Genomic DNA, 21,137 nt, shown 5'->3' on the forward strand with positions numbered 1-21,137 from the left:
AAGGAAAAGGATTTTAGGGAAAGAGAAACCATGATATGGTATAAATCATATGCTTTCTCTACATTTTTTATCATTTGTTATATGTGAGATTTGATGTCAGCTACCTTTCCTCATCACATGGTATCCTAGCGCAAAGTACGAACAATATTCTGTATTAACCCTTAAAATGCTGATTAAAAGATCGTTTTGCAGGTCAACCAAGGCGTCACCTGCTCACAACAGGGTGGAGTGTCTTTGTTAGCTCAAAAAAGTTAGTTGCGGGTGATGCATTCATCTTCCTAAGGTAAGTATATTGTCCATGGTGGTTTTTTTTTTTTTTTTGCAGTTATTTTCTTGCTAAACAGAATTGTCAATGATTGATTGAAATACTCCCTGCAGGGGAGAAAATGGCGAGCTTCGTGTGGGAGTTAGGAGGCTCATGAGGCAACAGACAAATATGCCATCTTCTGTTATATCTAGCCAAAGCATGCATCTAGGGGTTCTTGCTACTGCTTCTCATGCCATTTCGACTGGAACCCTTTTTTCTGTCTTCTACAAGCCAAGGTTTTTGTGCAATTAGTTGTATTAAACCAACTACTTCGTAGTTCATCCATCCAATTTTCTTGCTTTCTTTTTGTTTTGAAGCCATTTGTAATTTGTAGTTACCTGAGCAACATTCAGAACTTTGCATGATAATTTGCCTAATGGTTTGTGTAGAACCTTTAATTGTCAGTACTTTGTAATTGCCAGCTACCTTTAGAAGGGAGAATCTCATAGTAACATGACTGTTGCATTAATGTGATATTGAGGAGAAATGTGAAACTGATGTTTATGTTTCTACTGTTATTTAGCAACCTCTGATTATAAGGTCTTTTCCTGGGTGTTTCAACTACTACCCAAATTGTATGTTTTCCCTTAATTCCCGCTTTCCAATCAGTAACTTTTGTCAGTCCATTTTTGGGTTGCTTGCTGTAGTTTCGGATAAGTATGAGGGTATACTTTCTCATTTATGCAATTCTTGTGTTGCTTTCTGAGATTCTTGCATGGATATTTCTTCTGAATAAAGTCTTTTATTTATTGATTTATTTATTTATTTTGTTTTCAGAACAAGTAGGTCTGAGTTCATTGTAAATCTTAACAAGTATATTGAAGCTCAAAACCACAAGCTTTCTGTAGGGATGAGGTTTAAGATGAGATTTGAGGGTGAGGAAGTTCCTGAACGAAGGTATGTCTTACTCTAAATTAAAACTTGGTTCAAGAATTCGATGACATCTTATAAATCATGATGGTCCATTATGCTACAGGTTTAGTGGCACCATTGTTGGTGTTGGAGATAATATATCATCGGGATGGGCTGATTCTGAGTGGAGATCATTAAAGGTTGTTTGGTTAATAGTTTATTAATTATGGATTCTGATATCCAGTGCCACCCCTTTTTTTTTTTCTAATTCATTTTCCAATTTCCAATGCCGAAGTATACTTGTCTTTGCTCATAACTGGTATCATATTGTCTGCCAGGTCCATTGGGATGAACCTTCTTCCATCTTGCGTCCAGAGAGAGTATCACCATGGGATTTGGAACCTCTTGTTGCAACTACTCCTTCGAACTCCCAACCTATGCAGAGGAACAAGCGGCCACGGCCATCTGTCTTGCCCTCACCAACAGCTGATCTTTCTGCACTTGGTTTGTCCACATCCCAAGTCATATTTCCTCATTCCATCTACTTGCGTTGACATGTTATGATAAACTTCCTGTTACCGTTGCGCTTTAGGTATGTGGAAACCTTCGGTTGAGTCTTCAGCTTTCTCATATGGTGAATCACAACGTGGGCGAGACCCTTATCCATCACCCAATTTCTCTACCACTGCAAAGGCCAACTCTCTTAGCTTCTGTGGCAATAGTCAAGTGACCAGTGTTTCACCGAATTCAATGTATCGGCCTAACCAAGTGGAAAGTGTCACAGATTCTTTTGCTCCAGTTGTAAACAAAGATTTGGGAGAAAGGAGACAGGGCACTGGGATTGGCTACAGACTTTTCGGGATTCAACTTATTGACAATTTCAATGCAGAAGGAACTTCACCAGTGGTTACTGTGTCTGGAACAGTGGGCAATGATCGCCAGGTTGAGTCTTTAGAGGCTGAGTCTGATCAGCATTCTGAGCCTGAGAAATCATGTCTGAGATGTCATCAGGAGTTGCAAAGTAGGCAAATCAGGAGCTGCACAAAGGTAAATCCCTTCGATCTTTTTATTGTCAACTAGAATGCTATGCACACTATCTTTTAGTTTTGCTGCCCCACCTCTGTGGAAAAAAAATTAGCAATTGTCGTAGACTTTCTCCATGAGACAATCATTACAGCAAACTGAAGTCTGGCATTGGATCGATAGCATGGATATGGAGTATGATACTTTTAATGTATACTGGTTGTGCAACTCTAGCTATGAATATTTGATGATTTATGTATCTTTCCAGGTTCACATGCAAGGTGTTGCTGTTGGAAGAGCCGTTGATTTGACACAGTTTGAACGCTATGAAGACCTGCTGAGGAAGCTGGAGGAGATGTTTGATATCGAAGGTGAGCTTAGTGGATCCACGAAGAAATGGCAGGTTGTGTATACTGATAATGAAGATGACATGATGAAGGTTGGGGATGATCCATGGCAGTAAGTTCATTTCACTCATTCTTATATTCTCAAGTTTTCATCCTTTACAATAATTAAAAAGGGTCATTGTCCTTGAACATGTAAGATGTTTCAGATTTTTTGTGTTAACCATGCTTAAAAATTAGAGAGAATCATATTGCTTTGTTGATGACTAATTTGCTATTTGATTGCAGTGAGTTCTGCAGCATGGTAAAGAAGATTTTTATCTATGCATCTGAAGAAGTCAAGAGGCTGTCACCCAAGGTTAAACTTTCAGGTGATGAAGAGATCAAAGGAGGCAGTGCCAATGCTAATGCCGATGCAGCTGTTAACACAGAGGACCGCTCATCCGTTGTTGGGCCTGGATGCTGATATGCCAACATGCCTGTGTTTTGCCATAAATGCCTGCAGTGGAAATATATAAAGGAATGATGAAGAGAACAGTCAAGGCTTTGTTTATTGCAGGGTTACAAGGAATGACCAGTACAGCTTCTGGACACGCAATGCCAATATCATGTCGAGATAGTGGATGACTGTTTGTCAATCCTGTCATTTGTAGAGAATGAGACTGTCTTTATGAATAGGTATTGGGTTTTGTTTATCATTTTGTTTTGTGAATTATATCATATAGTGCTTGCTTGTTTGGATTCAAAGCAGCTAAAAAGTTGTCCATTCCACCTCTTGTTCTCAACAGATGAAAGAATGGGAAATGTGCTATCTTGTTTTTTCAGTTTCCTGAGTTGTGTTTTGGTTTACACTGACTCATCTGTTTCAGTTTCCTGAGTTGTGTTTTGGTTTACACTGACTCATCTGCCTTTTGTGTATAAATACATATAGCCTTCTCATATCTGCTGTGCGGTGCATGTCTGTCGTTTTAGTTCTCTTTGTAAGAAGCTCATAGCGATTATTGTTGAATGATGCTGCTTGTCAGGCGATTATACAAGTACCAGTTTATATCAAATCAGAAGCTGCACCATCCAAAAACAATTAAAAACCTATATATGTTGTGCATCGTGCAATTCTTTCCTTTATAATTAGGTCCTCAATATAAAGCTGGCATTCATCTTCCCTAGGAAGTCGAAAGAGGAGAAAAGTATTTATATGTGGCCTGTGTATAAAACACCACCACAAGGTAATTTCTTGTAGTTTTGACGTGACAAAGGTGGCGGATTTCTGAGGCTCACAAGCAGCTTGCCAGAGAAACCATATGCAATGCTGCGAGATGTCATTCCAAAGATTTTTATCTTCTTTACGGAATCATGTAGTCTCTACCTTCGTTTGTGAAATGTTAGTCGAGTGTGACCGATTTTCATGAATCCTCAACTTCATTTGAGTGCTACCATGATTCTCTGGACACCTGTGGGCAGAGACCACCCGCTTTGATCCCGGGATGAGTCAAAGATTCGATGGTAGAGTGTGAGTGCTAAAAATCCCAGTTCCATGATCCACCACAGCTTAAACAACCAGAAAAAAAAAAATGGAGAAAAGAAAAAGAAAAATCATCGAAAAAACTGCGTGAAAACAAAAGCAATAGTTGTCCAAGATTGGCCTCGCCCACGCGCTCCACCACGTTCTTTTCAGAAACAGGAGGTGGGGCTAGGAGTGGATGAGCAACGGTCGTTAGATTTGAAAATTTTAAGCAAAGTTGAATATATCTACTTTAAAAAAGTCATAGGATGCGTTTCTTTGTAATAATCTTTTAGCCAAAGACACTCTCTCTAGCTTTAGCCACCACTTTCTCTCGAAGAATAACTAAAGCTCTCCTCCATTTCCCACAAAAATTGCAGAGCAAAGAGTAGAGACACGACCAGGATATGATAAAAGCAGCAAAGAAGCTCAAGAAGTTCTGGCCAAGAAAGAAAAAGAGGAAGAAGACCCTTCAATATCATGAACCCTATTACCACCATCCACCCTCATCATTTCATTGTTGCTGCTCTTACCCTACCGCGCCAACTCAACCCTCAGCTCCACCATTGCCACCATGGCTAGAGCCTGAACTGACCTACGAGGCCGTTTCTGCACCTGGGAAGCAGTCCTTACCTGAGCTGGGCCATCCAAGTCAAATCCAAGTTCCATCACAAGAAATTGTTATGGAAACAACTCCCATATATCCAACATTGCCGTCATATCAGCAATATCTGGTACCAAATCCTGTTTATGGAGTGCCTGTTGAGCAGAAGCCAAGAAGAGAGAAGTCAACTGGGTTTTTCGGATGTGTTGTCTCCTTCTGTGCCAATCTAATCAGTTGCTTCTGTCCATGTTTTCGCATTCAGGAAAAAAGTGAGTTTGTAGTGGCTTGAAGCCCGTAAAAGATCCATCCATATACACGCAATTTTTACTTTTATTTTTCACATTTCAAGATCTAGTGGATGCTGTTGTAATTAGATTTTAAAGCTACTGAAATAACATTTGTAATGCAATCTGCTGTTATTGTCATTATCATTATCATTTATCATCATCATCATTATTATTATCTCTGTCTAAGTTGCAAATCACAGTTCCTTGTTATTTTCAGAAGCTACAATTTGTAGCTTTTCAAAAGCCCAGATGGACATTGAATAAAATGAACTTATATATGGTTGTGGGACATTCAAATTTCTTTTTTAAAATTGAGGATACCTCCATTAACAAACCGACAGGGACAGAACGAAGAGACAACAGGCCAAAGAAGTAGTACAAGTGAGAAGATCATGAAAATCATCAGACGACAACACAAAATAGAGAGAAGAAATATGGCACCAGGCTTCATTACACCAATACCTTTTCACATTTTCATCAATGATTTAACATCCAGTCATTTCTATCACATGATCCATGAGCTCACAGCAAGATTGCGAGGGACAGACTTGCAACAAAACTGCCGATTGACTACATATATTGCACATGTATTGTGCTACATACAATAAATAAATAAATAAAGGGTTGAGGAGTAGCCACCGAAGGCTCATCAAGATATGAGCTACAGCTTGGTTGTTTCATTTCTTCATTTCTTTCTTCCAGAGGAATTCTTGCAATCACACTTTCAGATGCACTGGGAGCACGACACCTTCAAGAAGCATGTGCGTTGAAAATATCACAGATTCAACCATCTTCATCCTCCTCTTAACAGAGAGCTTTCCACATGCATCCACTGGAGAATGATTTGCATTCATAACAGAAGAGATCTTCTCCTGGCTAAAAAATTGGCTCCCTGGGAAGAACTACTTCTTCCTCCCATTTTTTTCCCCTTCAGTTTACACCGCAGATAGCAAAACAAGTATAATGACGCTGCAAACACGATGTCTCTCTTGATTTTAGAAACAGCTTCTTCAAATTTGGCCTGTAGCTCTGTTCCACCACTGGACTGACTTTGCTGCTTCTATAAGCTGCTGAACTTCCTCCACTCTCCTAGTTGCCCTGATCAAGCTGCCCTCAAAAACCTGTGTAATTTCCATGATGTCATAGAACATGGATCCTTTTGCCCAAGCATGCATAGCCTACATGAAATCAGGCCGAAATGAACTCACGAAATCCTCCACATCATTTTGCACCCTGTCATTTCGTTTGAAAAAGAAGGAAAAGAAATGGAACACTCCATTAAATGACAATGAGGAAATCAGTTTCCGAGTAGCATAGCATACAGTAGTGTAGATTAATCACAAGTCATGCTAATCTCGGAAAAGGGGTATAGTAACATGTACATAAACGCCAGACTCAATCCAAAATCTGTACAGCGCACTACAGGTGAACCTGTGACCGATTCTAAGCCCAAGAACGTGTAGTTCTACGCCTGGAGAAGTTGGATATCACTTAATGAAGACAAAGTACCCTTTCTGAGCATTTTTCTTTGAAATTTAAAGTTTTGAACCACCAGGAGTTCATTTTAAAGAGATAATGGTAATGCTCTAAAACACAGCAGTCGCAAAATTTATCTATATGAAACATGCCTTCAGATTTATCATGATATCCATATTACATACAAAGCACAAGGATCAAGAGAACAAAACCCCTGCCATGAAAAGATTCCATATTTACCTTGCATTCAAGCTGAAGTTTGACACGTGCATAGAGATTATTAATAAAAGTTGCTGGTAATATACACTCACTTTATTAGCAGAAAGTCAAGTCGCCCATATTCAGTACTTACTGAGGGATGTGCTGCCTGTTTTCTTCATCAAATATCAGCTGTTGGAAATTATTTTTCGAGTTACTAATTATTAACTTGTATATATAAACCAAAAGGTGATTAACATTAATCTCATTCTGTACTCCATTATTGTTGGACTAGACTTCTTTTTCTTTCTTCTTTTGTTTTATGTTTTAACCAATACAATGACGAGGAACGAAAGGATGATTACTGCGTGCTCCGGCCCTGCTGCTTCCCCGGCTTCAGCATTTATGGTATTGTTAAGGAAACGTCACCGGCAAGACGTGGTAGTGATCAACGAATTATTAGAGAGCAAAGCATCCATAGAAACTCCTTGCAGGGGATTATTATTCGTAGATGATAGCATAGAACACATCTCTTACTCTCAAATTTGATTCTGACTTGTGGGGGACAATGTAACGTTGGGGTAGTTTACTTGGGACGGTACAATCTCACCAACAGAAGTTTCGGCCGCCCTCGTGGCTGGGAAGAGAATCGTTGTGCTCCAGAATGAACCTGGACGATCACATCAAGGGACAACAGATTCTGTGACAGAAGGTTGGAATGAACATGATCATCAGGGCATGCATGATGATGACACATTGATTATTGAAGATATCTATCCGCTTCCTCTTCTTTCTCCGCTGTCATGAATCCAGGGACCATGGAGTACAACATTCATTATCTGCAAAGCACTAGCTAATTTGGCGGGAGATAGACGGTTCATTACATGACAGGGAGCGCGCAGGCGCGCTAACGGGTTGCGCCCACCTTTTCAAAAGCTATAGCATGTTTTCAAATCCCCCAGATGCGAAGCATTGAGCTTGAACCCCACTTGGCGAGACTTCACCGTGTTTACTTACCTCTGAGTTGCTTAACATTAGTAACTTAATTATTTCATATGTATATGAAACATTTAATTTATTTTATCAGAAGATCACTGTATTATTGTTTAAACAATGGTTTGGATGCATGCATGGCCAGGAAAAAAAGAAGGATCACCATTGCTTTGTCCAAAAATGTCAGATAATAAACCATGTTCCTGTTCTGATGAGGACATGAATCGGGAAACAGGAGGAGGAACATCTTGAGGACTATTGGCTTGTAGAAAGAACAACAGGGAAACCACATCAAGGCCTCGAAGATTAGCAATCCCACTGGATTGGAGGAGTCTGCACTTGTTGACCGGGGGGTGGTGTGGAGGGGGGGAGGACTCAAGCATCACAACTGTTCCCCAAACCACGAGAAAGAATTGCTTTTCCACTCGGGATTCAATACAACAAATAAAAGTGTCAGATCGAACAAAAATATAAAAATGATCGCCTCATCCCCCCCCACCTGTCAACTTGGAGAGAAGCAAATGGAAAATTTTAGCGTGTGAAATAATACATCTTGAAATCTAGAACTTGTAACTGCAATGCAATATATACACACCCGCACGCCTTTTCCACTATCACAAATCTACCAACCTGACGTGAGCTTCAGAAATGTTCCCCGCTGGAGTGGGAGCAAAGCATGCGGCCACCCAACAATAATGCACGAATAATGAATTTGTGTTTCAGGCTTTATCTAATATCTATAGGATGAACCAGATGGCGGTGGTGCGGGTGGCATCCGAGTTGGTGTCCGGCGGCTACCGTTTGAGCTTACATCACCATTCTGAGCTGGATCACTGTTTCTCCGACTGTGGGACCTGGATGGGCCAACAGGTCCATTGGCTGCAGAATCAAATGCATTCCTCCAGTCTTCTCCTGACGAGGGTCCATTTGTTCTTGGGCTGCTCTCTGCGTATATTTAGCATTGCAGGTATTAAAAGAGATCAAAAATCTGAAAACATTGCAGGAGTGACAAGTGATTCTCTTTCAATAAAAACAAGCAGCCTCCGTAACACTACAGCAGTCGTTAGGAGAAAGTCAAATGAGGCAGGCTGGCATTTATGGCTAGGACGGTTCACAGTGGAATCCCGAACCAACATGAATTACTCCCCCTACAAACCAAGTTCAACTGCCACCATCCACATTTAGGTTTTAGGACAAGCAATATTCATGAAATCAGATTCAGCAGCCACCACAATATGCAGGCAACAAATTAGAAATCAACTCCATAAAGTTACCATGTAAAATATATACTGATGCTGTTGGTTATGTTATTATGAAAATGCAGACTAAGATACACGTGGATGGACAAGAACCAACATATAGGTGAATTGCAGTGTTTGTAGCCACCATTACCTGCTCCACCACCATCAGACCAACTGGATGCAGCAGCAGCTCGATTATCATGGATGCTAAGTTGTCTAGTGAGTTTTTGAAGAAGAGAAGACTGTTTCTGATAACGTTCCCTCTTCCTCTTTACATTCTGGTCCTCCTGCAGCAGCTCCTCAATCCTTGCTGTGCTTTGTGTACTAGCCACCGAAAATTGAGTAACAAGTTAGTCTTTTACCAAGAAAATTTGGCAACCAAAAAGAAAGAAGAAATTTCCATGGCACTTGATTGGGTATTCAGTGCCACATGCAGGACATCAACTTCCATTACGAATATATCATGATGCATTCCAACAATCTTTTACAGAGACAAGGTTAGGAACAATTTTTTGCAACTCATAGGGCAAAAGCAAGAAGATATTCATACATTACAAAGGCGAATAACAGTACACCGACCTAATAGAACTATATAATTGATTAAGCATGTCTTCTTTGGCTTTCTCCACTTGGCAAAGAACAACTGCCTGTACAACAAGGACGAAATTATAAGTACTTCAAAACATTATATCAACAATTGAAAATAATATGATGATTGGCATTCAAGAAAAAGAAATACTTTTGGGACATTGGCACCAAGGCTGTTGAGAACAGCTTCAACATAGCCGCGTACTTCTTGTGACATCCACCGAAGCTCCTCTTCAGGGTCGGCAGGTCTTCTAGCCATTGTATCCTAAAAAGGTGAGCAAATTAGAACAAATGCACAAAACAGGAACCACCTCAACTTTAGAGATGCTGATATTCCATTTCTTAAGAACTACAATACTATGAAGAGTAAAATTCTAAAAATCACAAATTGAAGCTGATGTATATAATGGTATCCAAAACAAAACAAAGAGAAATTCCAACTATCACTGGATAACTCACTAGGGAACCATCAGACATGCTCTGACGCATGGGAGGACCAGATTCACTAAGCACTTGGCCCCCTTTAGACTGGATGACATTTCTCAACTTGTTTAGCCACTCAACCTTATCGCCCATGCTCTCAGCTTTTAATACAACAGCACTGTGAGCTGCAAAACAAAAAAATGGAGTGTTAATCAGCATGTATGTGAAACAGTATTAATTTATTTATTATCCTTTTCATTTCAGGGGAGGGTGAACGCAAAAAAGATTGAGAAGCAAGCTAAAGATAAATATTGATACCTTTCAAGACAGTCTTATATGGAACCCTACTAGTTATTTTGAACACAAGACTGGGTCCTTTCTCAGAACTTGGTCCATTTGCCTTTTTATCCTTGGAACTTTTTGAAGAGGTTTCTTCTTCTTCAGAAACTTCTTCAATACTGCATTCCTGATTGTTACATCCAAAGATTAGGATAAAGCCTTAAGCATAAGCAAAAAAACATGTCAAAATGGGCATTGATTTCAAGTTTGGTCACTCTGAAATTATTAGGGCAAAATCAATACACTAGTTAACGTATTAATTAGTCATTAGTCCCATCAAGAATTTCAGAACTTATAATAGTAGGTCAACCTGAAAATTTGCATCAAAGAACTTCTAGTTTTAACTTACCATGTTAGCAATAGCAATAAATACCACTTGATGTCCATAGATGCTTTATATATTACCAATCACTCTGACGCTAGAAATAGATTTGCACATATCATGCCTTCCATATTTAAAACAAAACTGCAAATAATTTAAAATTTATTATGTACATGGCTGTAACTATTTCTGCAATTTCAAGGATATCTTATATTATCCAAGTTTCTCAAGCAAATTAAGTTATTGCAGGAGAGGACTGCAAATCCTTGCCAAGTTCAGCCATAACATGGCATCATTCTAAAATACTAATTATTATACATATGAATTCCAGATAGGTTTGCTTCAGTGACTGGAAGGACTTGGCATTATGTTTTATTACCACTTGAAATTTCCTTCTCCTGGTGAGATCCTTACCTCCAAAGTAATAACACCACGGAATTGTCTTTCTTCTTGCTTTTTTGTGTAACCAAGCTGCAACAAAAGGTAACTATTATAAGATACCATGCCAGTAAAGAGAGTAAGTAACCCACAAACAAAGGAGTGGTAATGGTAGAAAAATGAACGATCAAATTCAAGGACTAATGAAGGGGGTGATAAACATTATTCCAAGACCTGATTTCTGGATGGGTGACAACTTTTACCAGTGACACCAAATAACAATCAACAAATTTCAAATAATTTCCTTGACAATTTTAAAGATGATAATATAATAAAAAAGAGCTCTTCTTGAAACTCAATGGCATTTTTTTTATGTAACATTTTAAGTGTTACATTTATTTCAAGCATACTTTGCAAGCTTGACATGATACTCCTACATAATAGGCATTTTAATGTGACATCAGTACATGCTTATGCAAATTTGTTAGATTTACAGGAGTTGATAAATGCAGCGCTGTGTTTGGTAAAGGAACATGTCAAATGCAGTACAAAGGAGATCAAATCATCATGCCCTCACTATATGTTGGCCAAAACATTATATACTAACCTTGCCAGTTTTTTCATTCAATACAAACCACCGCTTACTCCAGCCATTAAGTTTTCCACTTTTCTTTAATAAGAACCCTGCATTTCCAGAGCAGAATCAATGACATGTGGAAGTAAAACAAATAAAAGCACTTCCACAAGGATCCGACACCAATCTTCTTTTCCCTATTGAGTACCTGAAGTCTATCGTTGAAATCAATGTTGCAGATACAATTTACTGAGTAACAAGAGAATGCACAACAAGCAGGCAGCCAATAACAATAATAATAACAAAAAAAAAAACAGCTGCACATTCATCACCCCTCCTCCCAACATAACAATAATAATAACAACAAAGAAATAAAAGAAAAGTAAGAAAAACGAATTGAATTTATTAAAAGTAGTGCTCTCTGCACAGTTTGGTCACATTTTCATTGCCAGGATATTCCAGAATATTGGTCCACCATAATTTCTAAAGAACAATTACAGTATATTTCACACATGTTAAGCAAAACATGTGTGTATGCACCTTAAGAGCGTGTTTGGGAGTGTGGTTGCTGTTGCTTTTCAAAGTGCTTTTCATTTAGAAAAGTATGCCAATAATATTTTTTTTATATTTTAAAAATCATTTTTGAAATCAGTATATCAAAATGATTTGAAAACATCAAAAACATATTAATTCAAAGCAAAAAAAAAAAAAAATTCAAATTTTTTCAAAAGCGCTTTTGAAACGCAGTGCCAAACAGTATCCAAGCATGCTTGCAGATGAAGCATATTACAGCTCCGATATTAGAATGAGGACACTGATTTCTGTATTGTTTAGACAAAATTATCAGTATGAATAAGTTAAGGTACAAACCTGCTGTTATCTCACCCCCAGGCCCAGCAGTTTTCAAGGCAGATCCCTCTGGTGCATCTTTATCCTGCTGATTGGATTTCTCTTTCAATGATTTCAAGCTTCCTCCTGATTGTTGACCTGTTTGGGGGCTGGTTGCCTAAGCAAGACATTGAAGATAATACATGTGATGACAAAAACTGATAAAGGCTTTTATGTGTAGGTGACGATGCATGCATGTAAATCCAAATAAATTTAGAAACAGCAAATAGTCACCCTGTTTAAGATAGACTGCTCAGCATCAACCGCCTTTTTTGAAGATTTGTTCTTTAGATCATCCTCACGGCGCTGCCTATCCATTCTGATTAAGATTAAGTAATGAAGGATCAGATAGACAGAAAGAAAATGCATGGAAACTGCCACGTATCAACAAAAGCACACTTTAACAATTAAAACAATAAATCATTTGGGAATAAAAATGCATGCAAGTGAATTACAGGAAAAAAAATTATTCAGAACCTACATTTGAATATGTCAGTACAAGGCTTTAGTTTAAGCATACAAAGAGCTTCCCTTGCCAAAACAGACACAAAGAAAGTATGTACTTACCTACTAGGGTTAAACATTAAAGTACTTCTTTTTCCACCAACAATGATAGTAATAATTTCAAAAACAAAAGGCCCAATATTTATCGACATTTCACTTTGAAACATACCGCCTCTGCACCAATCGGATGAAGTGTTGAGGTGGAACAAACACACGCTCCATATCAACTAGGGCAACTACCATTTTCTTAGCTTCATTTTTAAACCCATCAAGCACAGAACTTGCAATTGCCACAACCTGTTCAATAAAATTTTAAACTGAGATCCAGAGTTCTAGACAATAAAACTTCTTACATAAAGTGTACAAAAACAGCAGGTAGGATGCAGCACCTCTCTCTTGAAAGGAGGATACCTTCCAAGTCCAGGAGTGGCATTTGCAGCAGATGATACAATATCCAGTAGTACACGATGCACCTATTTTACAACCACCCAAATAAAAAGTAACTCAAGTTAATTGGTAGCAAGAAAAACCACACGCACACCCATTGAATAAGAGTTTTAGATTAAGCAATACCAATAAAAGAACAAACTAAATCATCAAAATTTTGGAGTCTCTTCTTCCCTAGAAAATTTATTGCCTGGAATATATGGGAACTGCAGATTATTAAATTGAAAAAAGAAAGAAAGTAGAATTGATAAAAAAAAAAATAGTGAAAATGGTCAGACTGATAAATGCCTGTGATTTATAAAGTAACATATGATGCATGTCAACAATTTTACTTGGGGATTGAAATTTGGAAACCATTATATTACCCCAAATTGTTTAAGCCTAGTTTTTGTGATCTGATACATTCAGACTGGCTTGCAGAATATAATGACGCCACAACTTGCAAAGGGGAGTCAGGTGTACTCATGCTTTATCAAAACATGAAAGATATCAGCATTTTGCCAAAAGATTTGCTGCTGTGAGGGTTAGTGCAAAGACCAAGGAGCCAAAGGCATGAGCACGCATGTAATCATATTATAATTGCAACATTCCCTTCTTTTACTTGTTGGATTGAACAGGTTTTGATTTCAAGTAAAATATTTTGGTTACTCGAGAAGAATCCAAAGATGGAATATAATCCAAAGTGGCAAACATAAAACTGTACCTCATCAACACACAGCTTCGAGGGTTCCTTTGCCAGCTCCAGGACACCTTTTATTAAGGACCTCAACCCCTTCTCTGGAGATATAAGATAAGGTTGATAACCATCTGCTTCTAGGACAATCTGATATCAAGGAAACATACTTCAAGAGAACTTCAAAACATTTCTAATAAGAAAGAAATACAACATAAAGTTAGAAGAGAAGAAATACCCTTTTAACATTGTTTATGTCAAAATGCCTATCTAAAGGTAGCTGCTTGATCCTGTTTGGAAAATTACCCTCAAAACTCGCAACAACTTTCCAACCATTACCCTGTAAATAAGCTGGGTTAAAGAAACTATAGTGATTGTACAACAGAACATGGTTTTCAAACCTTAACAACAAAGATAATAAATGTAAGTCAAATCCCAGTCATGATCCTTAAACTTTAAGAAATGTGAGACAATTAACTGCAGGCACAATCATACTCTTGCACTGTAAATAGAAGTTATATATATATATATATATACATACATACATATATAAATATAAGTACAGTGAAACTATGCAGTATTGAATTATTCTGGGCTCATAAGGACATCATAACTCAAGCACGCATATCCTAAACTAAATTTATAAACTTTCATTTCTTGAAAGTCCCTATTCACATTCAATTTCCACACAAGTTCAAATTCTTTGAACATGAGCCCTGGAGGTTCAGTGACATTCATCAGGCTGCAAGCACCATGTTAACAACTAATCCTGTGAATTTAAGGCATTTCCTTTTAGCTTTGAGGAATGTCTGACATTTTAAGATTTTCTAATTTTCTGGCACATAATATAGATCCATAATGTTAAATAGTTGCGTAAAAGTTTCAAATAGTATCTACAAGAGAAAAAGCAAGTCTACATGGTGAAAGATGAAAGCAAACCATATTAATATAACAGAAGTTCAGAGGCCATTTTTTCTTTTCATATAAGCTATAACCATCCTGACATGGGAAACATCTGTAGTGTGCTGTCACTAGTCTCTCTTCCAGTTATAATAAAAATGATGCATAAGATGCTTCAAAAAGAAACTACTCACTTCACCACCAATAAGATGCAGGAGAAATTTGTCTTCAAACTCACGGCAGAGCTCCAAAGCTAAAGCTCTTGTACCTTCAGAGCTACTAACCATTTGCTCGCCAAGCCTCACCATTTCATCTTGAACTATTTGAGATTTCCCCTGAAGCCTAAAGTTTTATCAAAGCATATAAACAGCATTAAAGGTTTAATGGACACAAAGCATCATAATACAGGAGAATCCCAGACCTAATCTAGCAATTGTTTGACGGAGTGACAGTTGATAATAATTTTCTAATTCTAGTCTTAAAGAGGGAAAATGCCAGAGAGAAGGAAGCAATATCAAGACAGCAGATGATATTTACAACAGTTTTGGAAAAAAATAAAGACAGATAAGTTAACAGAAACAAAGATCAAGCAGCAGCAGGAGGACAAGGAGGAGAAAAGGAGCAATACCCAGAAAGGAGACTGGGAACCCTGAGTCTCATGCGACTACGAATCTGACCAGCAAGGACATCCACCAGAGCAACTCTCCCAAGCTTGCTTTGAGGGGCTCCAGTCAATATAGATTTTAGACTTTCACTTTCAGCTCGCCATGCAGTTTCCAAAGAGCTCTCAGATGAAGCACTTCCAGATTGCACTGAAGCTATGGAAACAGATTGACCGATCAATGCAACCCATGGAATGTCAGATGTTTTTGGTGGTCCCTGATTCAAAAGAAGAGCTTGAACAGCAGCAATAGCTTTTGAATCTGTAGCTGCTTGATCAATTTTACTAATAATGCCAACTGTTCTGGTACCTATAATGCAACACAAATCATACTTAAAAGCTCAAATAAAAAGTTTTCAAAGTTTCAAAATTATAGATCTTTTTGACAAAAAGATAGGATGCAAGTTAACATTGACTCACTCTCTGCATCATATTCCTTTGCAATTCTGAGGGCTCTAGAGGAAGAAATTTCTGGAGCCTGAATAGCAGGTATTACAACTAGCAGAATAGCATCATTGTGCTGAACATATTCACTGATCTGGCAGAGCAAAAAAAAATGCCATTAAAAGAGCTTCCAATTACACTGACTTAGAAACGGGGGGAAAAATAAAAAAAGACTTTCCAAACTACAGCAATTTTTATTTAATAAGCACCAAGAGGTACAACCCATACAAAAACAGAGCATCAAGGGTAGCCACCCACATAAACAATAACAATATTAGTTATAGAAAGAGCCCAGTCACAAAAGAGAAAATCTGAATCATATACAGCAGGAAGAGCACCAAAACATTGAATGACCTTTGAAGTACAGCACCTGATACACAGAAACAATCAGCTTGCTGATTTTCTCAGAGAATAGTATTTTCCAGTTAGGCTCTAGGCCTCTAGCAAAAAACAAAAGAATCGCACATGTACCATCTGCAAAAACTTGAAAACCAAAAATGAAATAACACCACTCACCATCGAGTCATCTACGATTCTTTGGTCCACCCCAGGCAAGTCAATCAATTTCAATGGAGGAGCTGAACATATCAGAGGAAAGAAATTAATTAAAACTGATGCAGGGAAAGTACATGAATTGGTGAATGTTGTCTTGGTGTCTTTGCATGAATAATCTGCACTAAGACCTCATTAATTTGACACTGTCCATGTAACTCGATAATCATAGGGAAATGCCATAAATGATCTGCATTGCACCAATTTACTATTATTTTCCACATAGTCTTTACAGACAGTCTTTAAGTGAGGAACAAACCTGTACTGGTACGAAGTTTCAGATATATTTCATCACGACTCCTGCCGGAGGAAACCTTGCTAAGCCTTTCCTGTAGAGAATGCCGAAGAGCACCTATGACGTACCAAATTAGAGAAACCAACAAGAATCAGAGATATTAAATTGAAAATTCACGATAAACAGATGCCACATTGGCAAACAAAATGCAATTGAAAATTTAGTAAGAGAACTTACTCGCAGAAACCTGTTGATTTTTGCTGTCAATCTGTAAAATAATTGATTTACTGCTTACGGAACTATCCCTACTTAAATCTATGCTAATCGGAGCCCGAGTGGCTCCATTTTCACCGGTGGGCTGCCAAAATCATAAGAAAAAACTGTCGTCAGCGGGAAAAATAGCATCAAATCAACAACAGTGCAAGTGAAATACAAGCTTACCAAAACAGGATGTCCGATTAAACTATTCAAAACAGCAGATTTACCCGCACCCTGTTCAAAACGAGAAAGCTCGTCAAAAATTTCGGATATTCAAGCATTCATCTCCTTTCTTTCTTTCCTTTTGTTTTAATCCAGACGGAAAAAGAGAAGACAACCTTATCTGGCATTTTTCAACAGTTTCTATATTTGAATCCAAACACAGCCTTAATTGCAAAGAAACCTATAAACAGATCCAACGATCTAGCATGCATTTATTACTTGAGAGAGAGGAACTTACCACATTGCCGAGAGCGACGACATTGAGGAAAGTAGAAGAGCGTCTGGAAGAAGGAGAGGACGACGAAGTGGTTTCATCAACGTCTTCGTCGGCAAGCAAAGCAGATGCTTGCCTCATGGATTCCGAAAGCCGAGTCAATTCTTCGATCGCCTCCATAACTGATTAAAATGACGATGTTAGTATTCAGACCTCTATGTATGCGAAGATTTGCAGATCTCAGAAGGAAGGAGAGGAGAGGAAAGGAACCCTGAGATTGGATCTGGGTGGGTAGAGAGGAGATTTGATTCAAAAAATTGGGGATGCAGCTCTCTTTTAATTATTACAAATTTGTTGCCTCTTTTTTTTTTTTTTTTCTCTTATAAACAAGCCAACCCAACAAAATGCATGTGTCGCTGGACGGGATTTTTATTTTCTTGCAGAATGGTCCTCTAAGTTTCTGTTTTCATTTTTAGGGACTAAAAGTGATTGTTATTAGGGGCACAATTGTAAAATCTAGACCGATCGGGGGTGGGAATGAAGCTTGTGTCAGTCAATTCAGGTTGGATAAAAAAATAGTTACCCAGTTAAAAACTTTAACCGACTCCGTTGGCATTTTTTAATATTAAAACAATGCTATTTAGATATATATATATATATATATATTGTTAACCACACGCATGTATAGCTTACACGTTGAAAAAAGAGATATTACCTTGAGAATGCACATAAATTTTATTCTTAAAAATCAAAGACCAGTATACAATTTATTTGAAGGCACCTGATTAAATAAATTTGTTCAATATTAGGAATAAAATTAAAACTTTTAAGAGTTCATGGACTAAAATGTAATGTTATTCAAAACCCAGGGGGGCTATATCCCTTCAAAGATCAGCCAGTCCACGTGACTTAACAGCATTAATCATCCCCTCTATCTTTCGTTTCTGCAGATCGCTATCAGTTTTCTTTGGCCTGCTAATATTAGAGTTCAGCAACCCTTAGGGTTCTCTGTACATTGCTGATCTTACTGTGGAGTGATGAACTTAACCAGCTTTAACACAAATTAGGCCTTTCTGGGCTTCAAAATATCGCATAAAATCTTATTCCGGGAGAAACAGTTTTCATTTTACTGCTTTCATAGTTACATTATAGTAAAATCTGAGCCCCGATGAATCCTTTGTAACCTACTTTGTTTCTTCCCTTGTTTGACAATGGCAAGGGGGAGCTAACAGCTCCATAAGAACGAGTCCTTTGGGGCAGCAAGGATTACATAGCTTGCTCACCTACTTGTGAGTTTTAATATATGGGTAAAGCCCCAGTATATGATCCGGTGTGAAGTCATGCCGAGTCAGGATTCCGACAATAGGAGGCCTCTGCAAAATAGAGAAATTTGAGGAAATCTCTGCATGAGTATTCACATGGATTCTAAAGCTAAGTGTTCATATGCATATTATTAACACATGAATAACAATGGGAGAGTCATACCCCTGGTGTCTTCGGCACCACACACAAGTGTCTCAGGCCAAGTTCGCGAAAGAGAACAGCAGCTTTAGCTAGAGACATTGTTTCAACCACGGTGTATGGAGATGTGTTAGTAATGGGATGGAGATCAACGTACATCTCCATCTCCTCCTCTGTGATCTCCAAATCCTCCAGCTTCACCCCCTTGCCTGATCCAGCCTTTGCAAAGTCATGTGCCTTGAAACTCTTCATGATTCCTGATCCCGTCTTTACTCTCTGCTTTGTAAACTTCTTTCCTCTTAGCAACACAAGCAGATGAGACCTCAAGACAAGTCCACACAATTCTGGAGCATCTGAACAAGGCGGCTCATCAATCACAGGGAATCCATTATGCCCTGTTACTTTCAAAGCATGCAACAGGTTCCCTACTTTTTCAATCCCAGAGAATGAAACTAATGGACCAGAAACAACATCACTTGCAACAAGATGTCTCATGTATGGTTCTGCATGGGCTTCCATGTACGGAAATCCTTTCATTTTCACCATTTGATCATAAATACCCTCGTTGAAACTATCAGCCACTGTTTTTGAAATGAGGAGCACTAGCATCATTAGCGGAAGCATAAGCAGATCATTAGTAAGTTCAAGAAGTATGACACAGAGAGAAACTGTCATTCTCATGGTGCCACCAAGGAAGGAGGCAGCTCCAAGGAGGGCACAGAGACCCGCATCAAGATTAGACAGAGGGCCAAGCATTGTTCCAATAAGACGCCCATAAGAGGCCCCAGCAAGAATGACGGGGATGAAGAGCCCAGCGGGAACAGCAATGCCATAAGTAACAATGCCAAGGCAATAAATAGCAAAGAAGAAAACCATAAGGGTGGAGAGGTGAAATTCCTTTTCACTACCGGAAGTGAATAGGTTGCGGATGGCATCATCATTGGTGTTGAAAACGAGGGAAGCGAGGTCGTTGTAGTGGTTTGGTGGACACTGGAAATTCTTGAAGTTGCCAGAGCGACCTTCAGTTGGGCATTTCTCGGCCAGGTGAGGGGGACAGGGAATGCACTTCGAAAGCCATGGGAGACCATAGGAGCAGCAAGAGGTCAATAGAGAAATGACAATAACAAGCAGGATCTTAAACGAAGGACCCCTCCTGTAATTTGTTCAAATCATCAGTATCAACAAAAATATTGCCGGTCATTCACTAATTCCAGCATTTCAAACAACTGGGAAACTAAATTAACAACTCTGCACGACAGAAAACTATCCTGTACCAATAAGCAATATTCAAATGCGTTCAAAAAAGTTGGAAAGATGAAGTCAAACAGTCAGTGGCTGAGGGAAAATGTTCTACAATGGAAAATTGCTGGGTCAGTCCCTTCTGAAAATGTACACACACACACACTCTCTTTTCCAAAGTTATGTTTTAATTGCTCAGTATGATGATAAATATAAAGCATGACTATTCATGAGAAAAATGCCGATGAACATTAACAGTAAAATACTTATTGATACAAAGAGACTTTTCAGGGCATACTCATTGATGAGGCTGTACGTGCGAAGAACCTTGTCGACACAGTAGTTGTAAAGGCTTCCAAAAACACCTCCTATCACCCCGAGGAACACAACTGCTAGTAGATCTGGGGTGCTGTAAAAGGCTTTTCCAGAATTTACATCAAACATGATCAGACCTCCTTCTCCAAATAGCCCACATTTTCCAGATCGGCAAAAATCTATGAGACCTCTCAATACGACTGCTACTACAGCTGTCGTAAAGAAGGTCCTCCAAAGAAGGGCACTTCTCCACCTGAACAATATGGGAAAATGATATATTTCACCCAGTTGTAGAAGAAGGAAGAAAAGAACACTTTTGTAGAAATGGGGAGGAGAGGATGGTAACAGAACAGGGAGTTACCAGGAAGCAGCTTCTTCAAGGGCAAATAAGACCCCGCCAACAGGAGCACGGAAGGCAGCTGCTACACCAGCAGCAGAACCACATGTAACCAAATCTCGCCGGTCTCGATCATTTTTGAAGTATCTCAACCATTTCCATGTCAAATGATACTTGCGAGAACCACCCTGTCCAAGTAAGGAGGCTATGCAAGCACCAGTATGTACCATGGGTCCTTCTTTACCAACAACAAATCCAGCAGCAACTCCAAATATGGACCCGAAAATCTGAGAGGTTCAAATTAAATATAAAAACTTCAGTACATCAAATTTCCTGA

At 38.7% G+C, this 21,137-nt stretch overlaps 3 protein-coding genes and 1 long non-coding RNA gene across 5 annotated transcripts in view; 1 reads left to right on the forward strand and 3 right to left on the reverse strand.

The window, feature by feature from the left end:
• The window catches only part of LOC105110384 (auxin response factor 1-like), a 6,809-nt gene extending 3,459 nt beyond the window's left edge, over positions 1-3,350 (forward strand). For both annotated transcript variants that reach the window (XM_011005407.1, XM_011005406.1), the window contains 8 exons: positions 193-283; positions 379-543; positions 1,085-1,204; positions 1,284-1,359; positions 1,498-1,663; positions 1,752-2,206; positions 2,451-2,641; positions 2,815-3,350. In XM_011005407.1, coding sequence (XP_011003709.1) covers positions 193-283; positions 379-543; positions 1,085-1,204; positions 1,284-1,359; positions 1,498-1,663; positions 1,752-2,206; positions 2,451-2,641; positions 2,815-2,992 — 1,442 coding nt within the window. In that variant the 3' untranslated portion in view covers positions 2,993-3,350. The remainder of the gene's footprint in view (positions 1-192; positions 284-378; positions 544-1,084; positions 1,205-1,283; positions 1,360-1,497; positions 1,664-1,751; positions 2,207-2,450; positions 2,642-2,814) is intronic.
• LOC105110383 (uncharacterized) lies at positions 3,163-4,168 on the reverse strand. The gene is made up of 2 exons (XR_839455.1): positions 3,435-4,168; positions 3,163-3,381 (listed from the first exon to the last, which is right to left on the reverse strand). It is a non-coding gene; the product is annotated as an uncharacterized LOC105110383 (long non-coding RNA).
• A 3,485-nt stretch (positions 4,169-7,653) lies between these two features.
• On the reverse strand, positions 7,654-17,825 carry LOC105110385 (dynamin-2A-like). Its single transcript, XM_011005408.1, has 22 exons — positions 17,473-17,825; positions 17,196-17,246; positions 16,992-17,112; positions 16,779-16,871; positions 16,484-16,545; positions 15,944-16,061; positions 15,491-15,833; positions 15,057-15,204; positions 14,201-14,302; positions 13,993-14,112; positions 13,232-13,315; positions 13,012-13,139; positions 12,573-12,657; positions 12,321-12,456; positions 11,484-11,560; positions 10,913-10,969; positions 10,156-10,303; positions 9,874-10,022; positions 9,566-9,679; positions 9,406-9,473; positions 8,978-9,150; positions 7,654-8,530 (listed from the first exon to the last, which is right to left on the reverse strand). The coding sequence occupies exons 1-22, from the start codon at positions 17,626-17,628 to the stop codon at positions 8,316-8,318; spliced, it is 2,748 nt and encodes a 915-aa protein (XP_011003710.1). The 5' UTR covers positions 17,629-17,825; the 3' UTR covers positions 7,654-8,315.
• A 697-nt stretch (positions 17,826-18,522) lies between these two features.
• LOC105110386 (chloride channel protein CLC-c-like) overlaps positions 18,523-21,137 on the reverse strand; it is a 5,920-nt gene continuing 3,305 nt past the window's right edge. The window contains exons 4-7 of the mRNA XM_011005409.1: positions 20,825-21,087; positions 20,447-20,716; positions 18,934-20,062; positions 18,523-18,821 (exon numbers count right to left, since the gene is read on the reverse strand). Of these exons, the coding sequence (XP_011003711.1) occupies positions 18,732-18,821; positions 18,934-20,062; positions 20,447-20,716; positions 20,825-21,087 (1,752 nt within the window). The 3' untranslated portion in view covers positions 18,523-18,731. The remainder of the gene's footprint in view (positions 18,822-18,933; positions 20,063-20,446; positions 20,717-20,824; positions 21,088-21,137) is intronic.

The sequence above is a fragment of the Populus euphratica genome, unplaced genomic scaffold, assembly GCF_000495115.2.
Source record: "Populus euphratica unplaced genomic scaffold, PopEup_1.0 scaffold248.1, whole genome shotgun sequence".
Taxonomy (NCBI): Eukaryota; Viridiplantae; Streptophyta; class Magnoliopsida; order Malpighiales; family Salicaceae; genus Populus; species Populus euphratica.

Coding starts and splice junctions, on each gene's coding strand:
- LOC105110385 (XM_011005408.1), bottom strand. CDS start 17,628: ATGGAGGCGATCGAAGAATTGACTCGGCTTTCGGAATCCATGAGGCAA. Junction 15,834..15,943: donor AAAGGAATATGATGCAGAGA/GTGAGTCAATGT, acceptor GTTGCATTATAG/GTACCAGAACAGTTGGCATT. Junction 10,970..11,483: donor TGAATGAAAAAACTGGCAAG/GTTAGTATATAA, acceptor CTTTTGTTGCAG/CTTGGTTACACAAAAAAGCA.